Source organism: Cryptomeria japonica, chromosome 10 (assembly GCF_030272615.1).
Source record: "Cryptomeria japonica chromosome 10, Sugi_1.0, whole genome shotgun sequence".
NCBI classification, from domain to species: domain Eukaryota; kingdom Viridiplantae; phylum Streptophyta; class Pinopsida; order Cupressales; family Cupressaceae; genus Cryptomeria; species Cryptomeria japonica.
Window position 1 is genome coordinate 239,833,566 of NC_081414.1, and position 18,436 is coordinate 239,852,001.

Genomic DNA, 18,436 nt, shown 5'->3' on the forward strand with positions numbered 1-18,436 from the left:
GGAAAAATATGCAAAGGGGCCTTTCAACAAGAAAAAACCTCTTCTCCAATGTGTTACACCTAAAGATCAAAAGTAAAAAAATTTAGGGGGGAGTAGGGTATGGAATTATCATGTTTGCTTGACAGATTTTATAGGTAGCTACATAAGGGTAATGTCTCATTTTTTGGGTGTTACATGCCATGGAGTTAAAGTTTGTCTATCACTAGATAGAGTGCCATAGATTGCACATGGAAGCGGAAATGATGTCAGCACCTTCTGTCACAAGTGCACAATTATCTTTGCCTATGTCATCCACTATTAGTAGTAGTCAAGTTGGCACAACAGGGAAGAGGAAGATGAGTTGTGGTGACAAGGGAGGGTCAGTTGAAGCTATGTTTAATGTGTAAGCACGACAAGCTACATAGTATTCCATTGTCAAATTCCTTTTTTCTCATGCCATCCCATTTCATGTGACACATGCCTCTTACTTCCAACAAATGATCAAAGATGTAGCCACTATTGCTCCCTCATTCACACCCCCTAGAGACAATAAGTTACAGACTACCCTCCTAGACAAGGAGCATTCCAAGGTTAATGTGCTAATGGAAGATGTGAGACAAACTTGGATGAGGATAGGTTGCTCTACTCTGATGGATGGGTGGACTGATGTTAGACATCAGCCACTCATCAATATCATTGGCACATCCCCTACTAGTTTTTATTTTCTAAGTCATGGATTGTAGACTTCCAATTGACTTCCAATTGACCATTTTGAGAGATGTCATGGGGCCCTCAAATGTTGTATAGGTGATCACCAATTCGGCATGTGTGTGCAAATCAGTTGGTTTAATGGTGGAGGGTGCTTACAAGCACATCTTTTAAACCCCATGTTGTGTTCATGCATTGAAAGACATAGGAAAATTGGATTGGGTGAAAGAATTGATGGTATAAGCTAGAGAAATTCAAATTTGCATTTGCATTTCATTTGCAACCATCACACCTCACTTGCTCTCTTTAGGTCATTTTCAAAGGAGTTCTTCAAACCTACTGAGACAAGGTATGCCCCTTCATTTTGTTTCAATATATGGAAATATTAGAATTGAAACTTCAAACATTTGTATTCCAATTAAATTGAGCCTTATATTGTTTTTAATGAATATGGGTATGCCACTTACTTTATCTTGTCGGAGAGGATGCTTGAGGTGCATGAGCCTCTACAATTGATGATAGTGAATTCAAAATGGACTAGATGGCCTAATTCAAGGTGGACCATGACAGTGGCAATGACTCAAAAGGAGTACTCTGATCTTGATGCAGTATTTGGAGATGCAGATTAGGGGCAACAATGTACTTTGTTTTTTGTATTTTGATTTTTATATCAGAATTGAGAATGAAACTATATGGCAGCAAAGTAGCCTTTGGGCATTTTGTTATAAGTTTATAACTTTCATGTTATTTTTTAATATCGCATGCATATTGACAATGAATTCTGAATTATGAATGCATATTGAGTATTGACAATGATCTCAATGAATTATGATTCGTGAACACAAATGTTATATGTTAAGGTTCTATAATGTATATATGCATGCTTTATCCATGTTTTCATATGAATATAATGTATATGTGCATGTTGTATCCATGTTTTCATATGAGCATTTCAAATTTCCCTTTATATTTTAAATTTTCTCTATATTTTATTTAGCCATCCCCTAGCTGTCCCCAAAACCGTCTTGAAAAATCAGGGACTTGGGGATGTGTCCCCCCATTCCGGAAACTCGGGGTAACCTCCTTATTTAACAATCAGATTGCAGCCTTTTTCCAATCAAACTTAGGCTGTTAAGTTATGAAATAGCAGTGACTCTATTAAGGGGATCAATCAAGTTTTATATGGATAACATTAGTTATGGTTACCAAAACAAACAAATGAAGATTAATCAAGAGTTCACTGGCATTAAGTTATTTGATTCAGGCCAGCGATTACAGAAGAAGAGTTGTGAGTCTTTAAAAAGGCAGCAATGTTGAAGTGGTGTAACTCTTGCAAAAGTAAAAGGTATCTCCCTCTCATTTAAAGATATTAAGGGGAGATCATACCATTGGGGAAGAGACGTCACTGAAGAAATTCATTGAGTAATAAATAGGAATCAGATCATCCAAGGCATCACTTTGGAATAGAAACTGAGGGCAGCAATTAACAATATTCAGAAAAATAATTGGTAGCAGCCATTTAAGAATAAATTTATTATTTCATCAAGAGTCGTTTAATTAGAAATAATCTAGAAAACTCCTTGAGAAATCATGTCTTCAATTTGTAAAGTGTCTTGCAAATAGGAAGGACTGCCAGCCTCCAAGTTCACAGAGATGAAGGACAACCCGCATATCATGCTTTTATCAAGTTAAATACCTAAACCAGAGGTAGAATCGACAGCCAGCTTTCCATGCTCTTGGGCTTGATCAAGGTGGACAGCTATCCTCCACGGTGAAGGATGGAAAGGCAACCAACCTTCCATGCTCTTGGCAAGTCGAGGACGGCCAGCCTTGCGAATTGCCAGTTTGCAAGCATTACCAAGAAATTCATGATGTGATTGGCTACAAGGAATATGCTATGATGTATTGATCCAAATATTAATTATGCTAAGATTTATTGATCTATATATTTGATGATTTGATGTACAGATTTGAATATTATCATAATTTCTTGTTACATAATATTACTAATATCAGTTTGCAGTGTTTAATATTATTTGCAGGCCTAAAATCAGGAATATCCCAAAAAAGGTACATTACAAAGTGATGTAGTTTTTATTCTTGATGTGAAGAGAATCATGCTGGGTGTCAACTTATAATCCCACTGCTTGTCAAAGACTTGGTCTTTTGAGCATCCTTGTACAGTATACCTAAACCTTGGATGTTGTGACATGCCCCCTGCCCTGATACCTCCTTCAATCTGATATGTATTGCTGATAAGAAAATTGTCTCATATATAAGACATCACAATTTTCCGATATCTAGCTGACTCCCTTATATAAGCACTTGAATTTGATAAAAATAAGTAAAATGCTGTCGACCTTCCATATTTTGGAGCCCTTCTTTATAATGTAGAAAACACATTCCTAGCCGGCCATATCATGAAATACAAAATATAGTTATGTTTAACAAATGGCTGACTGAGTTTATTTAGAAGAAGAATGAACTTATCATTATCCATGCTTGCCGACCTGTTTAGTGTTTAAATCAAATTAAATTTACTTTGCTTTAGGGCTGACTCCCTTTGAATAAAGACTAAGGGTGTGTATTTAAGAAGAAAGGTTCGATTACCTCAAAGGGATCATAAAACAAATGATAGGCAGTGATTATTCTAAATAAAAGAGAAGGGAGTTAACAAATGACAGCGATCAATCTGAAGGCAACTTAGATAAACAACAGCAATTCGTATTTCTCAATAGGCAGCAATTAAGAAATAAACAAGGGAGCGATGACAAATAATAAATAATTGTTTATTAAGCAGCAATCAGAATGAGGAAATGCAACCCTTTCAAAAGAGTATTAATGGTTTAAGGGTGTGGCTCCCTACACCAAAGGGAGATATAAATATTAGAGTAATATTTTTATATTTAGCTTATAATGGTCATTAAGTCAGTTAGCATTTTGAAACTTTCTTTCATGTCTTTTGCTCTCAATCGTTTCGGTTTGAGAAACATATTTTGTAATCTCTATTTTAAGGAGTATTCATCTTCTTTGTAAATAATCGAACTTTCTTTTATGTCTTTTGTTCTCAATCATTTCAGTTTTAGAATCATCTTTTGTGATCTCTATTTAAGGAGTATTCATCTTCTTTGTAAATAATCGATTATCATTTCACGGTATCAGAGCAGAGGTGTTTCTAAGAGCTTTTACTTTTTAGCAGATTTATTACCTGAAAATTTCGTAAAAGATTTTCAAAAGTTTTTGATCGATTTTTTGAAATAAAATCGTAGGATTTATCTATGCAAATCAATTTTTTCTTAAGGTTTTTTGATTAATTTTACTGAATAAAATCGAGAGTTCTTTTATTCTGAGCATTGCAACCTGAATCGTAGGGTTTTTGGTCTAAATCGTGGCTTGGCATTCTCTACACACAGGTTTTACTCTGAATTGTGCAACCTGCAAGCTATTTTCTCAGTTTTGGCACCGTTTTATGCCTACAACGTCTTTCTCAAAAAGCCCACGCAACTGTTTCACTGTTTTTTGTCCGTGTGAAAGTTTTTTTGGCCCATGCGACCCTTGTTTCTGGCATTTTTTTTTAATCGTGGTCATTTTAGCTACAAAAAATTGCATAATATAAGGTTTCTTCACCATGACCTTGTGTTATCTTCCACCTGTGAAACCATGCCAAGGGTTTTTGAGCCTGGTTTTTTTACAAAGATCAGTGGTTCTCTGGGTAATTTGTTTCCAGCCCGTGAGAGTTTCTGATTTTTTGACATTTTTTTTCACAAAAAATCATGTGATTATCTTTTCAATTAAAAGAGAACTCCATTTGAGGAAAGGGGATCAAACCATCAAGGAAAGCAATTCAATAGGCATTGGTGCTCATAAAGCACAGGTCAATTCCTAATATATCAGCGATCAGGCACATAGATCAAATCAGATATTATTATTTTTTGCAGGCAGTAGCATTCTTGTTCATTTGTGGTATGCATCAGTATATGTTTGATATGCTTGCTTAATATATGCAATGTGGATAAATGTTATCTCATACATCTATAATCTTACTACACGTTAATAAATTTGTTATACTTCTTAATCTATCCCCATATTGGATAAATGTTATCAAATATGTTAGGGAGAGGTGGTAGACATAGGTTCCCTCAAATTAAGTAGCCCACCCCACGGTATGGAATCATCACGGATTCTCCTGCCGCTTTTGGGTCAAGGGGCAAGTTGTCTTGGTCAAGTGCTGAGGGCTCTTGCGCTTAATTGGGCTAAACAGTCTTCCTCTATGATCTAGGTTCCCTCAAATTGAGTAGCCCACCCCAAGGGATGGAATCATCACAGGATGTTCCTGCCGCTTGTGGGCCAAGGGGTAAGTTGTCTTGATCAAACACTGCACGCTCTTGGGCTTAGTTGAGATGAACTGTAACCAAGCACCCTTTGTGGATTTCCCCTCCAAACCCTATATATGATTAATCATGGGAATGGAACCATGGATAGTTATTGTATTTTTTTATCTAAATAGAATAAGACAATTATTGTTATGTAAGTGCTTGTGACTGTTGATTAGGAGCCCTAACCCTAAATAGAAATAATTGGTCTTATGAAATATATTTCAAATATTATCTAACATGATTGCAAGATCTAAACCAGGGTTTATGTTGATAACTATATTACATTCCTTATTTCAATTAAATTTGTGATTCTAGGGCAAACTCCAGGGTCCTTCCAACAGGGAACATTTCATGTTGGAAGAAGCAAATGTCATCAATAGGGGAAGGGCAGGCACTAGAGTGTTTTGCTTACTTCAGAAATAAGTATGGTTGAAAAAAAATATGTTACATTAATTCAAAGAAAGCATAAATATTTTTTACTAGATGCTCCAAATGGTTGATGTAGGTCAAAATATTGTTATATAAATCCACCCCAATCCCACCCGATTCTTAGAAAACTATTATTGTATCATGTTGTGTAAGCATCACGCTTGTATTTTTGTATCTCCACATTATGAGAATGTATTTTGTATGGCCAATTATTTGCAGATATTGAGTTTGATTTAGATCTTATAATAATCCGATTTTAAACACATTGCACTGCATACACCACACAATACCAAATCTAAGTTGTCATTTAGAAATGAATTCAGAGAAGGGAAATGCACTTGGTAAAATGAAGTATTTGTATGACATAGGAACTAAATGACCGATGCAGGTTACAAGTCTCATTTCTGCTAGTAAGTTCAAGGCTGAGTACTAACTTATCTATCCAATTGGACTTGGGATAAATCATATGCATATGTGTTTGTTCTTTGTACATATATTGGGATTTGCACATACATGTATGCAAGAGTTTTGGCTATGTATCTGTAGACAAGGTAATGGAGTTGTGTGCATAGTAGATAATTCTAGCTAGGACTAAAGAAGGTGATCTTCACAATTCAGCATGAACTCCACTGCATGTTCTCATAATGGGTAAGGAAGTTCGGAGGATTAAAATCCAACAAGGACAACTTTTATTTGCCTATGATATAGTAGTATACGTTAGGAATAAGAGAAAACTACCAGTAACTATAGAAAGCAATTTGCATTTGTGGCATTGACCATTTAAACAGGTGGACTCTCATTTGAGACAAGTGGCCTCTAATAAGAGAGAATTTCTTTTAAAATACAGAAAAAAAAAATAGAACAAAGGATATTAGTGACATTATCCAAAACATAAAGGTAAAACTTGATATAGTTTAGTTAGTTGCAATTTTAAGAGGAAAATTTAGGTTATTTTTGAAAGTAAATAAAGCCTACAAAGGCTGTAGATGGATTTGTTATAAGAATTCTTAGATTGTTTTATGCTCAAGCAAAAACTAGTTTATTTTTATCACAACCTGGTGAAGAAAATGGTTAGTTATTTTATATCTAAATTCCTTGCTTATTAATATGACAAGACATATTGTAATAGGGATTATTATTGAGAATGAAATTATACAATTTTGCAATAAATCAAAGATCAGTGCTTGAAAGTGGCTCCCCTACAAGTTTTTCGCTGTTTTTCGCTGTTTTGATTCTTGGTTTATAATCAGATCAGAGCTCTATTGCATAATTCTAGAAGAAACTTTTCTTAATTTTTTTCCTTTCCCATATCATCATTTTATTTTAGAATTTTGACAGATTTCTAATCCACAATATTACAACTTCAGTTCAAATTTCCAAAACAGTGAGTTTTAGAGTTTATCTAGGCTCAAAACTAATGTACTTAGTGATTAAGAATAATTGCACGTGTGCTGACTAATTCTTACCATAAAGGCTTGCTCTCCCACAATGTGTGTAGAAAAGAACCTTAATTATGCCCATGATATTCAAAGTTCATCAATTGCGATAATGATTAGTTATAAATGGTCCATTCAAAAGAAATAAACATCATAGAACATCTTTGATAACAATCACACCCCTAGAAGGATGGCGCTCCAAAGCAGCTCCTGTTGCTCCAACCAAACCCTAGCCACTTCTAGTTCGGCTAGGGATTTGGGTTCTCACAAGCTTTTGTCTCCTCCTATAGTTAGTTCTTCTATCTGTGATGCCTTCTGCAGGTTCAGAAAAGGTTTTCTCAAGCATTCCAAGGACTCAACCATCTCCAATGGCAATGCTAATGGTGTGGATGGATCACAGGCTTGCTCCTCTATTTTTTGAGGTCCTTCAAAGATGTTAAGATCACGAGAGTGAATAGCTCAAAGTTTAGGCCCTCTTTCAATGATGTGACACTTGGTTTGGCATCCTTTGCTTCTGTTAAGCCCTTGGCAGGTGCAGATGTTAATGGCTCAAAGGACCACAAATGTAATTTGTGTCTTCTAACGAAAATTACTTGTTGATGATTTTTGGTTCTAGAGGAGAGCTCTCCAAACCCTCTTCGACAGTTTCAAAGATTAGGACTGAGCTGAGGATGACAGGGCCACAGGTTTCAAAAGGAGTCAGTCACACTCAACAATCTCCTATCTTCGAATTTGGCAAAGAAGTAATGGAAGGTCAGAAAAATTTTGTTGTCCATGGCTTGATTGGCTGCTTCAACCACTTCTGGCCAAGTCTTCAAGATCTAAACAAGTGGTTACTAAACAACTGGAGACCATTCATGGAGGATAGTCTAAAAATTTACCCGTGCTCAAGGTTTTTTCATTTAAGTTTTTGAATCTGTCAAAGATCAGGATTCTATTTTATTTGACCTTTTCCAGTTTTGTGGTCAACACACTCTCATGCTAAAACCATGGCATTCCACTTTCAATCCCTCCATCGAATCGATTAGTGTCTTGACAATCTAAGTCTGCCTTCCAAATCTCCCACTGCAATTTTGGCTAGACTCTTGATTTGAAGCTTTCAACAAATCGTTAGGTAGATTTATGTCTACAAACAAGGATACTTTAGCATTTTTCAAACACAACTTATGCTCAAATTCTAGTAGATTTAGATATCTTATCTCCAAGTATCTTCCTACAGACATTACCTTGAAAGTTGTGGGTAGTTCTTAGGTTCAAGTCCTGGACTATGAAGGGCTGCCATTTTGTTACAGGAGATGTTATGATATACAACATGTTGCTGTTGATTGCCCTATCAGCAAACTAAAGCTGGTTGGTCATCCCGCATGGTGGAAAAATTCTCTCTTGCACCATCTCCTAATCAAAGCAACAAAAGCAGCCCTGAGTCCTTCGGACTCATCTCCAGGACAAATAGATAATGTGCTGATAACAACTCCTCGGGAAGAGGTACCCTCCAAAGACAATTCTCTCAAGCAAAAGGAAGCTCATGAAAGCTGATCTCACCAGGTATCAAATGCTTCCTATTTATCAATCAAGGATTCAAAATAAGATGTTGGAATCTGAACTCCAGTGCAGAAGCATAAGAAAACACATATTAGGCAGGAATTTAGTTCACATAATATGCTTCTCCACTCTCATGATGTCACGAAAGGGAAGGATTCAGGCATATTGTAGTTCATCAGGTCCTTATGCAGACCTCAATTCTTTTTGGTAACTATATTTTATGTTATGTCTATTTTTTGGCCTACTAGTTTTACTCAAATTTCTCTGAGAAAATTATCATCCCAGCCCTCCCAGCCCCTTTCAAGGGGCTTTAATCTTTATGTAATATCATATTTTTCTAATAAAATGGTAAATGGCCCCTGACCCTCACTTTACCTATCCAAAAAAAACAATCACACCCCTCGGGTATCATCCAAACCATTAACAGCCTTTTATTAGTCCAATTAAACAATAAGATAGTCAAGGAGGCAACATCACACCAATACTGGAGGAGGCAACAAATACTCTTCCATTACAATCCATTTTCCAGCAATCCTTCAATACTCTTTGTAATAAATGAAGTAAGATTCTCCTGGACATATTTTGGAATCTTTGACATCTTTAAGAGGAAGGCAATGTTCTAGAAGATAGCAGAGTTGGTTCTGCAGGCAATGTGAAGTATGTTTGTGTTTCAACTTTCAAAGAGCCATTAATTGCTCAACCATAAAGAATAAGAATACATCATATAATATATCTATTTTGAGTGAAAATAGATAACCTGCAAATCAGTGAGACAGACATCTAATCCCGACATCTCTACTGCAAAACACATTTCAAAAAGTTCAGCAATGTAACAAGATAATCAGCAAATCCATGTGATACTAAACATCTACTGCAAGAAATTGTAAGGCAGTTGCAGATTCAACATTCTTGAGTTTTAATGATGATTAACACACTTTAATATGTATCAAACTACTATGCATGTATTGAAAGATAAATAATTTTATTGTGATGCTTTTGGAAGAAAAATTGAAATATCAGAGCTTGCTGGCATGGATGTTAAATTCAAAAAATACTGATTGTTTGTCAACATGTAATGACACCAACAACATGGTTGATATTTTAGTTTTAATTTGATGAGTGCTTAAATTGCCTGTTGCTATGGTCAATAGCATATGTACATATACTGTATAATACAAAATGTGTAATAGGCATTGGTGCAAGATCAGAAAGTGTGCGCACAGGAATGTGCCTTCATGAATCTTTGTTATCAAATTCATAAAATATATGGCTTGGTATTTTTGATTGAGCATGTGGCCATTGTGATTACTATTTGGTATTGCTGCTTTGTGATTGATAATTTGGTTGTATATGCATATGAAGGTGAAACAATAAGTATAAGACATTATATTTTTAGATTGAAAAATTGGAGTGGACAGCCATAAGAGAAGTGTAATCTAGCTGGTGTTTAAATGGGATCACTCTTAAAACTTGTTATGCATCATGATAGGTGTTGATGTGTATATGGTTATTAGCAATTACTGTTGCCTATTGCCATGGCGAGAAAAAGCAAGTAGGAAAAAACAATCCATGGTTCAAAGTCACAAGTTGAATGGCTGCTAGCAGTAACCCTTGACAATTATCTGCAGCAAATTTATTGCAAGCAAGTCAAGAAATGGCCTGACCATGTCTTTGGCATACTAAGATGGTAAGTGATGGTAACCCAAGAGGAAGGGCTAGGAGGTAGTACAAAAGCCTTCTAAAGTTATACCTAATGTTGTATGGAGTAATGGTAAGTCAGGAGTGAAGTATCACTGTGGTACAATATGAGCATATGGCACTAATTAATGCAGGAGGGTTTCGGTAGGAGATTTGGGTAGCTATATATTTTGTCCCTAATGATCCTTCTATCCGTAGGCAATGATAGATGATACTCTCGCATTTCTTTTTGCTTGAATAGTTACACTTGTACTAATTCCAATGACTTTTTCCCATTTGTCCTCATGTTATTGATTAATAAGTGAGATTTCTTTGAATAGAATTTAATTCCTATGAATTATTTTAAGAACATTATTTCTGATTCAAAACTTAATTAAAATTAAATCAACCATAGGGAAAACAATCATGCTTTCTTGTATCACACTCATCTGATCAACGTTCCAAAAATAAAATATTACGCATGCTATCTTGCAGTGGATGCATGCCAACCAATTATCCAAATAAAATTTTCTTCTGTGTTCAATCTTATACTTTCCCAATTTGCCTTTGAAAACTCACATGTACAAAATTTCCTATGAAGTAAGATTCTCTTCAGGCATCACCAGCCAACCAAGTTGAGAGATGGTCACATTCAAGGTTGTAGTTTTAGCAGCAAAAAGAGATACAGCTTCTACCAGTTCAAAACCAGCAATTCCAGAAACTGAAGATTATGGATGCATATGCTTGCCTATTCTTTATTCATAATTTATAACCTTCAGAAAATTTATAGACGCATCAAGGAATTTTTTAGAACATGGATAAATGAGGCCCCTTTGAATAGAATCTAATACCTAATAATCATAGATTTAAAACTTACGAGCAGCAACTGCAGCCAACTCACTCACTTACTTGCAGGCGAGTTCCAGGCTGCAACACAGAGCAAGTAGTCACAAGTACTCTGGGAGTCCACGCTGAAACTCACCCAACACAAGTTTTGCCAAGTTTTGCTGATTTAATGAATTTGTATTAATTTAATTATATGATTTATACCAAGTGACAAAGTCTGCATCAAAATTGGGTCTGCCAAGCATAGTTCCAGGACTCGCCAGTGTTGAGACATGGACCAGCTAGGACTCGGACCTAGGACCTTCCATACGCTGCTGGAGTGCTCTACCACTGAGCTACTGGCCCCTCTTGGACCAGTCCATCATTGGTCCCGGTGTGGCTTATTTCCAACACCAACACCCCCCCTTAAGCCACACCTCTCGTGTGCTTGGGGCTCCTAGCCTGGACCTGGCTCTAATACCATGTTGAGACATGGACCAGCTAGGACTCAAACCTAGGACCTTCCATACGCTGCTGGAGTGCTCTACCACTGATTTACTGGCCCCTCTTGGACCAGTCCATCGTTGGTCCAGGTGTGGCTTATTTCCAACACCAACAACCAGGACTCTCCGAGTCCTGGCGAGTCTTAAGCCGAGTGACCCTACCCAAGTCTCAAGGGTTCGAGACTTTCCACGAACTCACTCTAGGTGAGACTCACAAGAAGCTGGTTTTTTGCCGAGTCCTGCCAAGTCTTGCCAATTTTTCGCCAAGTCCCAAGTCGGGTCAGCCTTGCCGAGTCCGAGTCTCGTTTCTTTGCTGCCAAGTTCTTCTGAGTTACAAATTTTAAGACTTTGCTAAGAATTATTTAAGAAATTGAGAATGTTCACACTCGATTTAAAACGCATTAAATTAAATCAACCAAAATCATGTTCTTGTAGCACATTTATTGCAATCAACGGTCCTAAAATTGACTATTTTACAGTTTTTCTTGTAGTGTGTCCATGCCAAAAAGTGTCCAAATCAAAATTTCTCCTACAAGCAACCTCATATCTTGGCTGTTTTATTTCAAGAAATTTACATTAATAAAAGATATTCTTATAAACTACTATCTTTTTTCATGTGTCATCAGCTAAGATGGTTTTGAGATGGTCACAATCATGATTGTATTTTCTGCATCGAAGATACGCCTATGTCAACAAATGATCCCAATCAAAAATTTCTCCTATAAACAACCTTGTACCTTGGCTGTTTTCTTTCAAGAAATTTACATGAATTAAAAATTTCTTATAGTGTAAGATTGTTTTTCACGTGTCTTAAGCTAAGTTGGTTTTGAGATTGTCATAGTCATGTTATAATTTCAGCATCAAAGGGATGCAGCTTCTGCCAGTTGCACACCATAAATTAAAGAAACTGTAGACAATAGATGCATATGCTTGATCTTAATTTATTCATGATCTATAAGATTAAAAGGATTAAATTCTTTATTTCAGATACTGATCAGTAAGGTCGAAAAGGAGATTTGCATGCTAGCATTAAATTGCATGAAATTTTCCAAGGAAGCTTTTGGTAACAGACATAGTCAGAAAACCACCATTAATGAAGTAATCATTAACAATGCTAAGCATAAGACTGTCTTGGTTGGTCTCTGCATAATGAAGAAAAAGTTAAACTTTGATGGGACCACAATAGGTTATCTGGATCAGACAGGTGGAGCAGTGCTCATTTATTTCTCTACTGGTCTTTTTATAAGAGGAGGTACTTTCTATTTGGGAAATAAGTCAAATAATGAAGCAGAAGCTCTGGCCATTCTTGAAGATCTCGAGATGACAACTTCTTTGGCCTGTGAGAAATTGGAGGTGGAAGGGGATTCCTTGCTGGTCTCACAGAATGAAAAAAAATCTCTAGTTGACTGTCAATTGAGAAATATAACGGAGGATTCTAGTCTGATTTGTCAGTCATTTGATGGGATCTCTTTCAGGCATTATTATAGAGGAAGGAACGAGATTGCCAACACCAGTATTGAGTAATTCCTGTTCTCAGCGAAGATCAGTGATATTCCAGATGAGTGGAATATTTCACACTTTCTTAATGAAAATACTTCCCTCGTGAATTAATCATGACGCAATCTTTCACATCACCTTCATAGAAGTGTTTTTGGCAGGAAGTGCCTATTATTAAGTTGGTTTAATTTGGGAGGATGCTACCAATCCCTCACTTGGAAGCTGCACATATGTCATTTACTAAGGCATTCAGTGCTCTCTCTTGATGATTCATGTGGCCACGTGATTTAATCCACTCTCATGCTGCCTTTTTGCAAGGCTTTTCTGAGTTGTATGTGCATTCTCTTGTTTCATTGTTGTGTCTGCAGGTTTTACAGGTTTGATGGACTCTAAGCACTGTGACCAGTTTCAAGGAGACTCCTCCCAGGATTCCCCTTATGGCAGGGTAATTTCAGACCATTACTTCCATAAGGCATTCTGTACTCTATAAGGTAATTCTCAACTTAATAATAATTGTTCTGTGGGGAGGAGGGTATCAGTAATGTAAGCAAGCTTTGCACTCATGCCTCCATTGTAGTACACTCAAAGCCGAGCTTAGTGCATGCCTGCCAGATAAAGCCTAGAAATGGATCCTCAGCCAAATTATCACCAGTGAGGTGATTGTATTTCTAGGCATGAATTCAGATTTGCCCCTGTTCTTCTGCAACAGGTAGAAGAAATTGAAGAGCTCAGTCATGTTATCCACTCAACAGGTAGAAAAAATTGAAGAGCTCAGTCATGTTATCCACTCCTTTTCTACGAAGCATGCAGACTTAGCAATGTATCGCCACGATCGGCTTTGTATGTTGACTATTTCCATATTATTCTCAGAAATGGAGGTTTCGAAATCTCTAGTGCTTTAACCCTTCACCAATTTCCATTAGTGAGTTTCAAGAACCAAAAACCACTCTTTCCTCAAACCGTGTGTCAAAGTAAACAGCTTCTGTTCTTCTGCAACAGGTGGAAGAAATGGAAGAGCTCGGTCATGTTATCTGCTTCTTTTCTATGAAGTATGCAATCTTAGCAATGCATGCCACTTTCTGGCTTTGTGTATTGACCATTTCCATTTTATTCTCAGAGCACAAGGTTTGGAAATCTCTAGTGCTTTAACCCTTCAGTCAATTTCCATTAGCAGGGTTACAAGAGCTAAACACGACTCTTTCCTCAAATAGAGTGTCAAAGTGGATTCCAGGGAAGTTTCTGAGCCTAGATCCTCAAAACAATAAACTGTTTTAGTCAGTAGTATCTTAAATTTTCAGGCTTTGTCAGCATTTGCTGGTGATAATTTGGTAGCATAGCTATGTTGTTGTGGCCTTTTTCATATAGGCATGTATTTTGCCATTTTAACTTTTTCTGGTTCAAACGGATCATACTGTAAATTTTATACTCTTATGGCACAGATCCCCTATAGAATACTCCCTTTACTTATCAAAAGAAAAGACAGAGTAAGAAAAACTATGAACTGGAAACATGGTACTTGCCATCAACAGTTTCCTCGAAACATCGACCATGGTCATGATGGGCTGTAAATACATGAACCTCGTGTCCATGTGATGCAAGTTCAACAGCTGCATCAACAATTAATCTCTCTGCTCCTCCTGATGACAAGACAAGAATAAAACAGATCATAATCATGCACTAAACATGTAAGCAGCATAGTTTTGCATCTGCAAGAAAAGAACTTAATAATAATAAGAAAATTACTGACATCAGTCTTAGAAATACATGAACTTCTTGTTTATTGATGTACAAAACCGTGAAACCGAGTAGAACATAAAGAAGAATCCTTATCCTTCAACTGAACCGGTGTTACCAGAAGGGATACAGGCTAAAGTCAGCTATCCATTCCAAATAGAAAGGGTGGAAGTACAAGGTTACCCAGAAGATTCATAACTGAACCACTTCAAAGTTGAAGACCATAAAACATGCCGAAGGAATTGTAGAAAATGAAAGACATCTCAGGATAAACATGATTTGTAGACCATGAACATGGTAAATAAATAAAAAAATGGAAAACACTTCAACCTTACAGCAATTGCAGTTGACCGTTATGGCAAGATTAGCTCTCCTTCAAAGAAAAACTGTGTTAAATCAAATTTCCATTCTCAATTTAGATTGCCTGATATCTTCTAAAGTCTCTACCCTTTCCAAGCCTAAAAATTTAAGCAAATCACTTTGATATGCACTGTCAACTCCTAAAATTATGCAACAGAAACTTAACTCCTCCATTTGTATATCTTATACAGATGTCAAGATTTTGTAAGGTCCACCAGAGAACACAAAATACATACTTATCAAATCACGGTGAATGCAGAAACATCTCTCAGAGATTACCCCAACAATTGAACAGTTAAACTGTGTGTTTGTTACAGCCCAATTATTAAATTAAAGATAAGAGTAATTCGTTGTGGTGCTTAGTAAAAGTGTAGCTAAACCTTCACGATATACGCATGAAATTAGGGCCCGTAGAGTTTTGCCTCCAAACCCCCATGGCATACAATACGGTTATACATTGATTAAAGCATTCATAATAGGTATCAATCATTACTGCATCGGTTGATTTTCATATTGATCTAGTTGAGTGACTAATGTCATTTGTCTGTATCTGCAAATAATAAAATGTTAACAGAATAAAAAATAAATAAATACCTATTCCCAAGTCTGGATGGCAGATGGCGATTTTGAGCTTGCGATTGCCTTGTACGGAGTCCGCCATGGTTTATACCAAAGAACTTGTTAAAATGGCACGTCGAAAGTTTCCTGATCGATTCAAATAAATAAAGCATGCATCTCTGCGCGTCCAGGATCTGAGAGACTTATTTGTGTTGAGGAAATCCAAGGAAATGTCCAATTCGGAGCCAGGTATTCAAGGGACAACTCTATTTTCACATCATTTGTATTTGATGGCAAATGGGTTTGCTATTCGCTTACACTCAGTCAACCAATTAATAATGATATTAACAAGTTAAAAATACATTTCTTAAAGTTAGTCTAGGCTTAAATAATCATAAATTAACATAGATTTAAATTAGCAATTGCATCCTGGTGTGAAATGGGTATAGGGAAGAAGGGTAAAATGTCAATTAGCAAAAAAAAATTGGTCTACTTTTGCATACATTTATGTACTACAATTAATAGGCCATTTAACAATTGACGTAGGATATCAATGAATAAGTGATTGTTTCAAATCAATTATATATCCACTTAAAGACATCTAAACACAACTACAACAAAATTTATGAATATAAAAGATAATTAGTCTCCATTATCAATAGGTTCATGTTGTGTTTACAATAGGGAGTGAATAAGAGATGTAGAGAGATCTATAGAGAAAAAGATAGAGACAACTATATTAATTATCAAATTCTTTACTTATTATAAAAATTTATATAGATAGTAAATTTTCTATAAATATAAAAATTAAATGATAACATATTAATTAAGACTAATTAAAAACATTTAAATAAAATTAATTATCATTTTTTAACTTATTACACAAATTGATATAGATAATAAAGTTTCTACAAAGATAAAAATTAAATGACAACTATATTAATTAAGATTAACTAAAAAATATTTAAATAAAATTAATTATCAAATTCTTTACTTATTATAAAAATTGATATAGATAGCAATTTTTTTATAAATATTAAAATTAATGACAACTATATTAGTTAAGACTAAGTAAAAAATATTTAAATAAAATTAATTATCAAATTCTCTACTTATTACAAAAATTGATATAGATAGTAATTTTTTATAAATATTAAAATTAAATGACAACTATATTATTTAATACTAATTAAAAAATATTTAAATAAAATTAATTCTCAAATTCTTTACTTATTACAAAATTGATATAGATAATAAATTTTCTATAAATATAAAAATTAAATGATAATTATATTAATTAAGACTAATTAAAAAACATTTAAATAAAATTGATTATCAAATTCTTTACTAATAAAAAATTGATATAGATAGTATTTTTTTAATAAAAATAAAAAATTAAATGATAACTATATTAATTAAAAAATATTTTTAAAATTATTTATCAAATTCTTTACATATTAGAGAAATTGATATAAATAGAAAATTCTCTATAAATATAAAAATAAATGACAACTATATTAATTAAGACTATTTTCAAAATGTACAACTTGAGTTGGCCTAGTGATGAAGAACTTGTGCTCTTGAAATAGAGGTCACAACTTCAAATCCCACAATTATTGAAAAAAAATATTAATTTCAAAATATTTAAATAAAATAAACTATCAGATTCTTTACTTATTACAAAAATTGATGAATAAGTTGAGGAAATACAACTTCAGAGATCCCAAGAACACCTGCCTGCAAATACCTGTCACAAGAGAAGAATGGAGGCACATAAAGCAAAAAAACATAAATGCTCTGAAGAAGAAGATTATCATTTAGAAAAGGAATCAATTAAATTAACAAGCACAATATAATCCTTATAAAAGGATAATAGTAACCCTAAAGAAACCCTAAAGGGATAATGTGTATTTAATAATTAGAATACCTACAATATTTATTAAATGCCTAAGTTTAGCTTAAGCGTAGAGTTTAATAGACTAATAATTAAATAAATAATTATTAGCTAATACAAGATAACTCTAACAATTGATATAGATAGTAAAATTTCTATAAAGATAAAAATTAAATGACAACTATATTAATTAAGATTAATTAAAAAATATTTAAATAAAATTAATTATCAAATTCTTTGTTTATTTTATATAATAACCAAGAATGCGAAGTGAATATGTGAATCTTTCAATATCCACTCCCTAAATAGAATGGCAAATTGTGCCTCTTCCTAAGCTGAAACTGAACAGTAATTGCCCCCAATGGGTTTTTGAAAATGGGGGTTGGGTTGATAAATGTGAGTAATCATTGCCCCCAGTGGGTTTTTGAAAATGGGGGTTGGGTTGATAAATGTGCTCCTCCTTACCAGAAGATTTATCATAATTCCACAACATCTGTTAAGCGATTCGTTAATGGTCAAAATGGCAATAAAACCAGGGAGTTCGGAACCCCTCGTTTCCCCCGGTTTCAGGTGCCAACTGTGTTCCCCTGGGAAAGATTAGGGTTTTCTCATCCAACAAATCAAACCACGAAACATCCACGCAACCTAAAGACAAATGCTCCATTGAAATATCTTCGTCGATGCTCAATCCGATGTGGAACCTGTATTACAGGTTAGGGCTCTTGGCCAAATGGAATGGAAAGGACCTCCCTGCTCGAGAGGCAATAGACTGGTGGTATTCGTGGTTCCCATGGGAGGTAAGTATCTCTCATCTTGATAATGACGTTTTGTTCATTTTGTGCAAGAATTCAAACATTAAAAAAGAAATTCTTTTGGGCAAAGTTAGGTTATTTCAAAGACATTGTTTTTCTTATATGG

General features: G+C 35.0%; 1 protein-coding gene across 1 annotated transcript in view; it reads right to left on the reverse strand.

The window, feature by feature from the left end:
- The window catches only part of LOC131063849 (uncharacterized), a 46,686-nt gene extending 30,732 nt beyond the window's left edge, over nucleotides 1–15,954 (reverse strand). The window contains exons 1-2 of the mRNA XM_057997806.2: nucleotides 15,661–15,954; nucleotides 14,493–14,609 (exon numbers count right to left, since the gene is read on the reverse strand). Coding sequence (XP_057853789.2) covers nucleotides 14,493–14,609; nucleotides 15,661–15,727 — 184 coding nt within the window. The 5' untranslated portion in view covers nucleotides 15,728–15,954. The remainder of the gene's footprint in view (nucleotides 1–14,492; nucleotides 14,610–15,660) is intronic.
- Nucleotides 15,955–18,436: the final 2,482 nt, after the last annotated feature.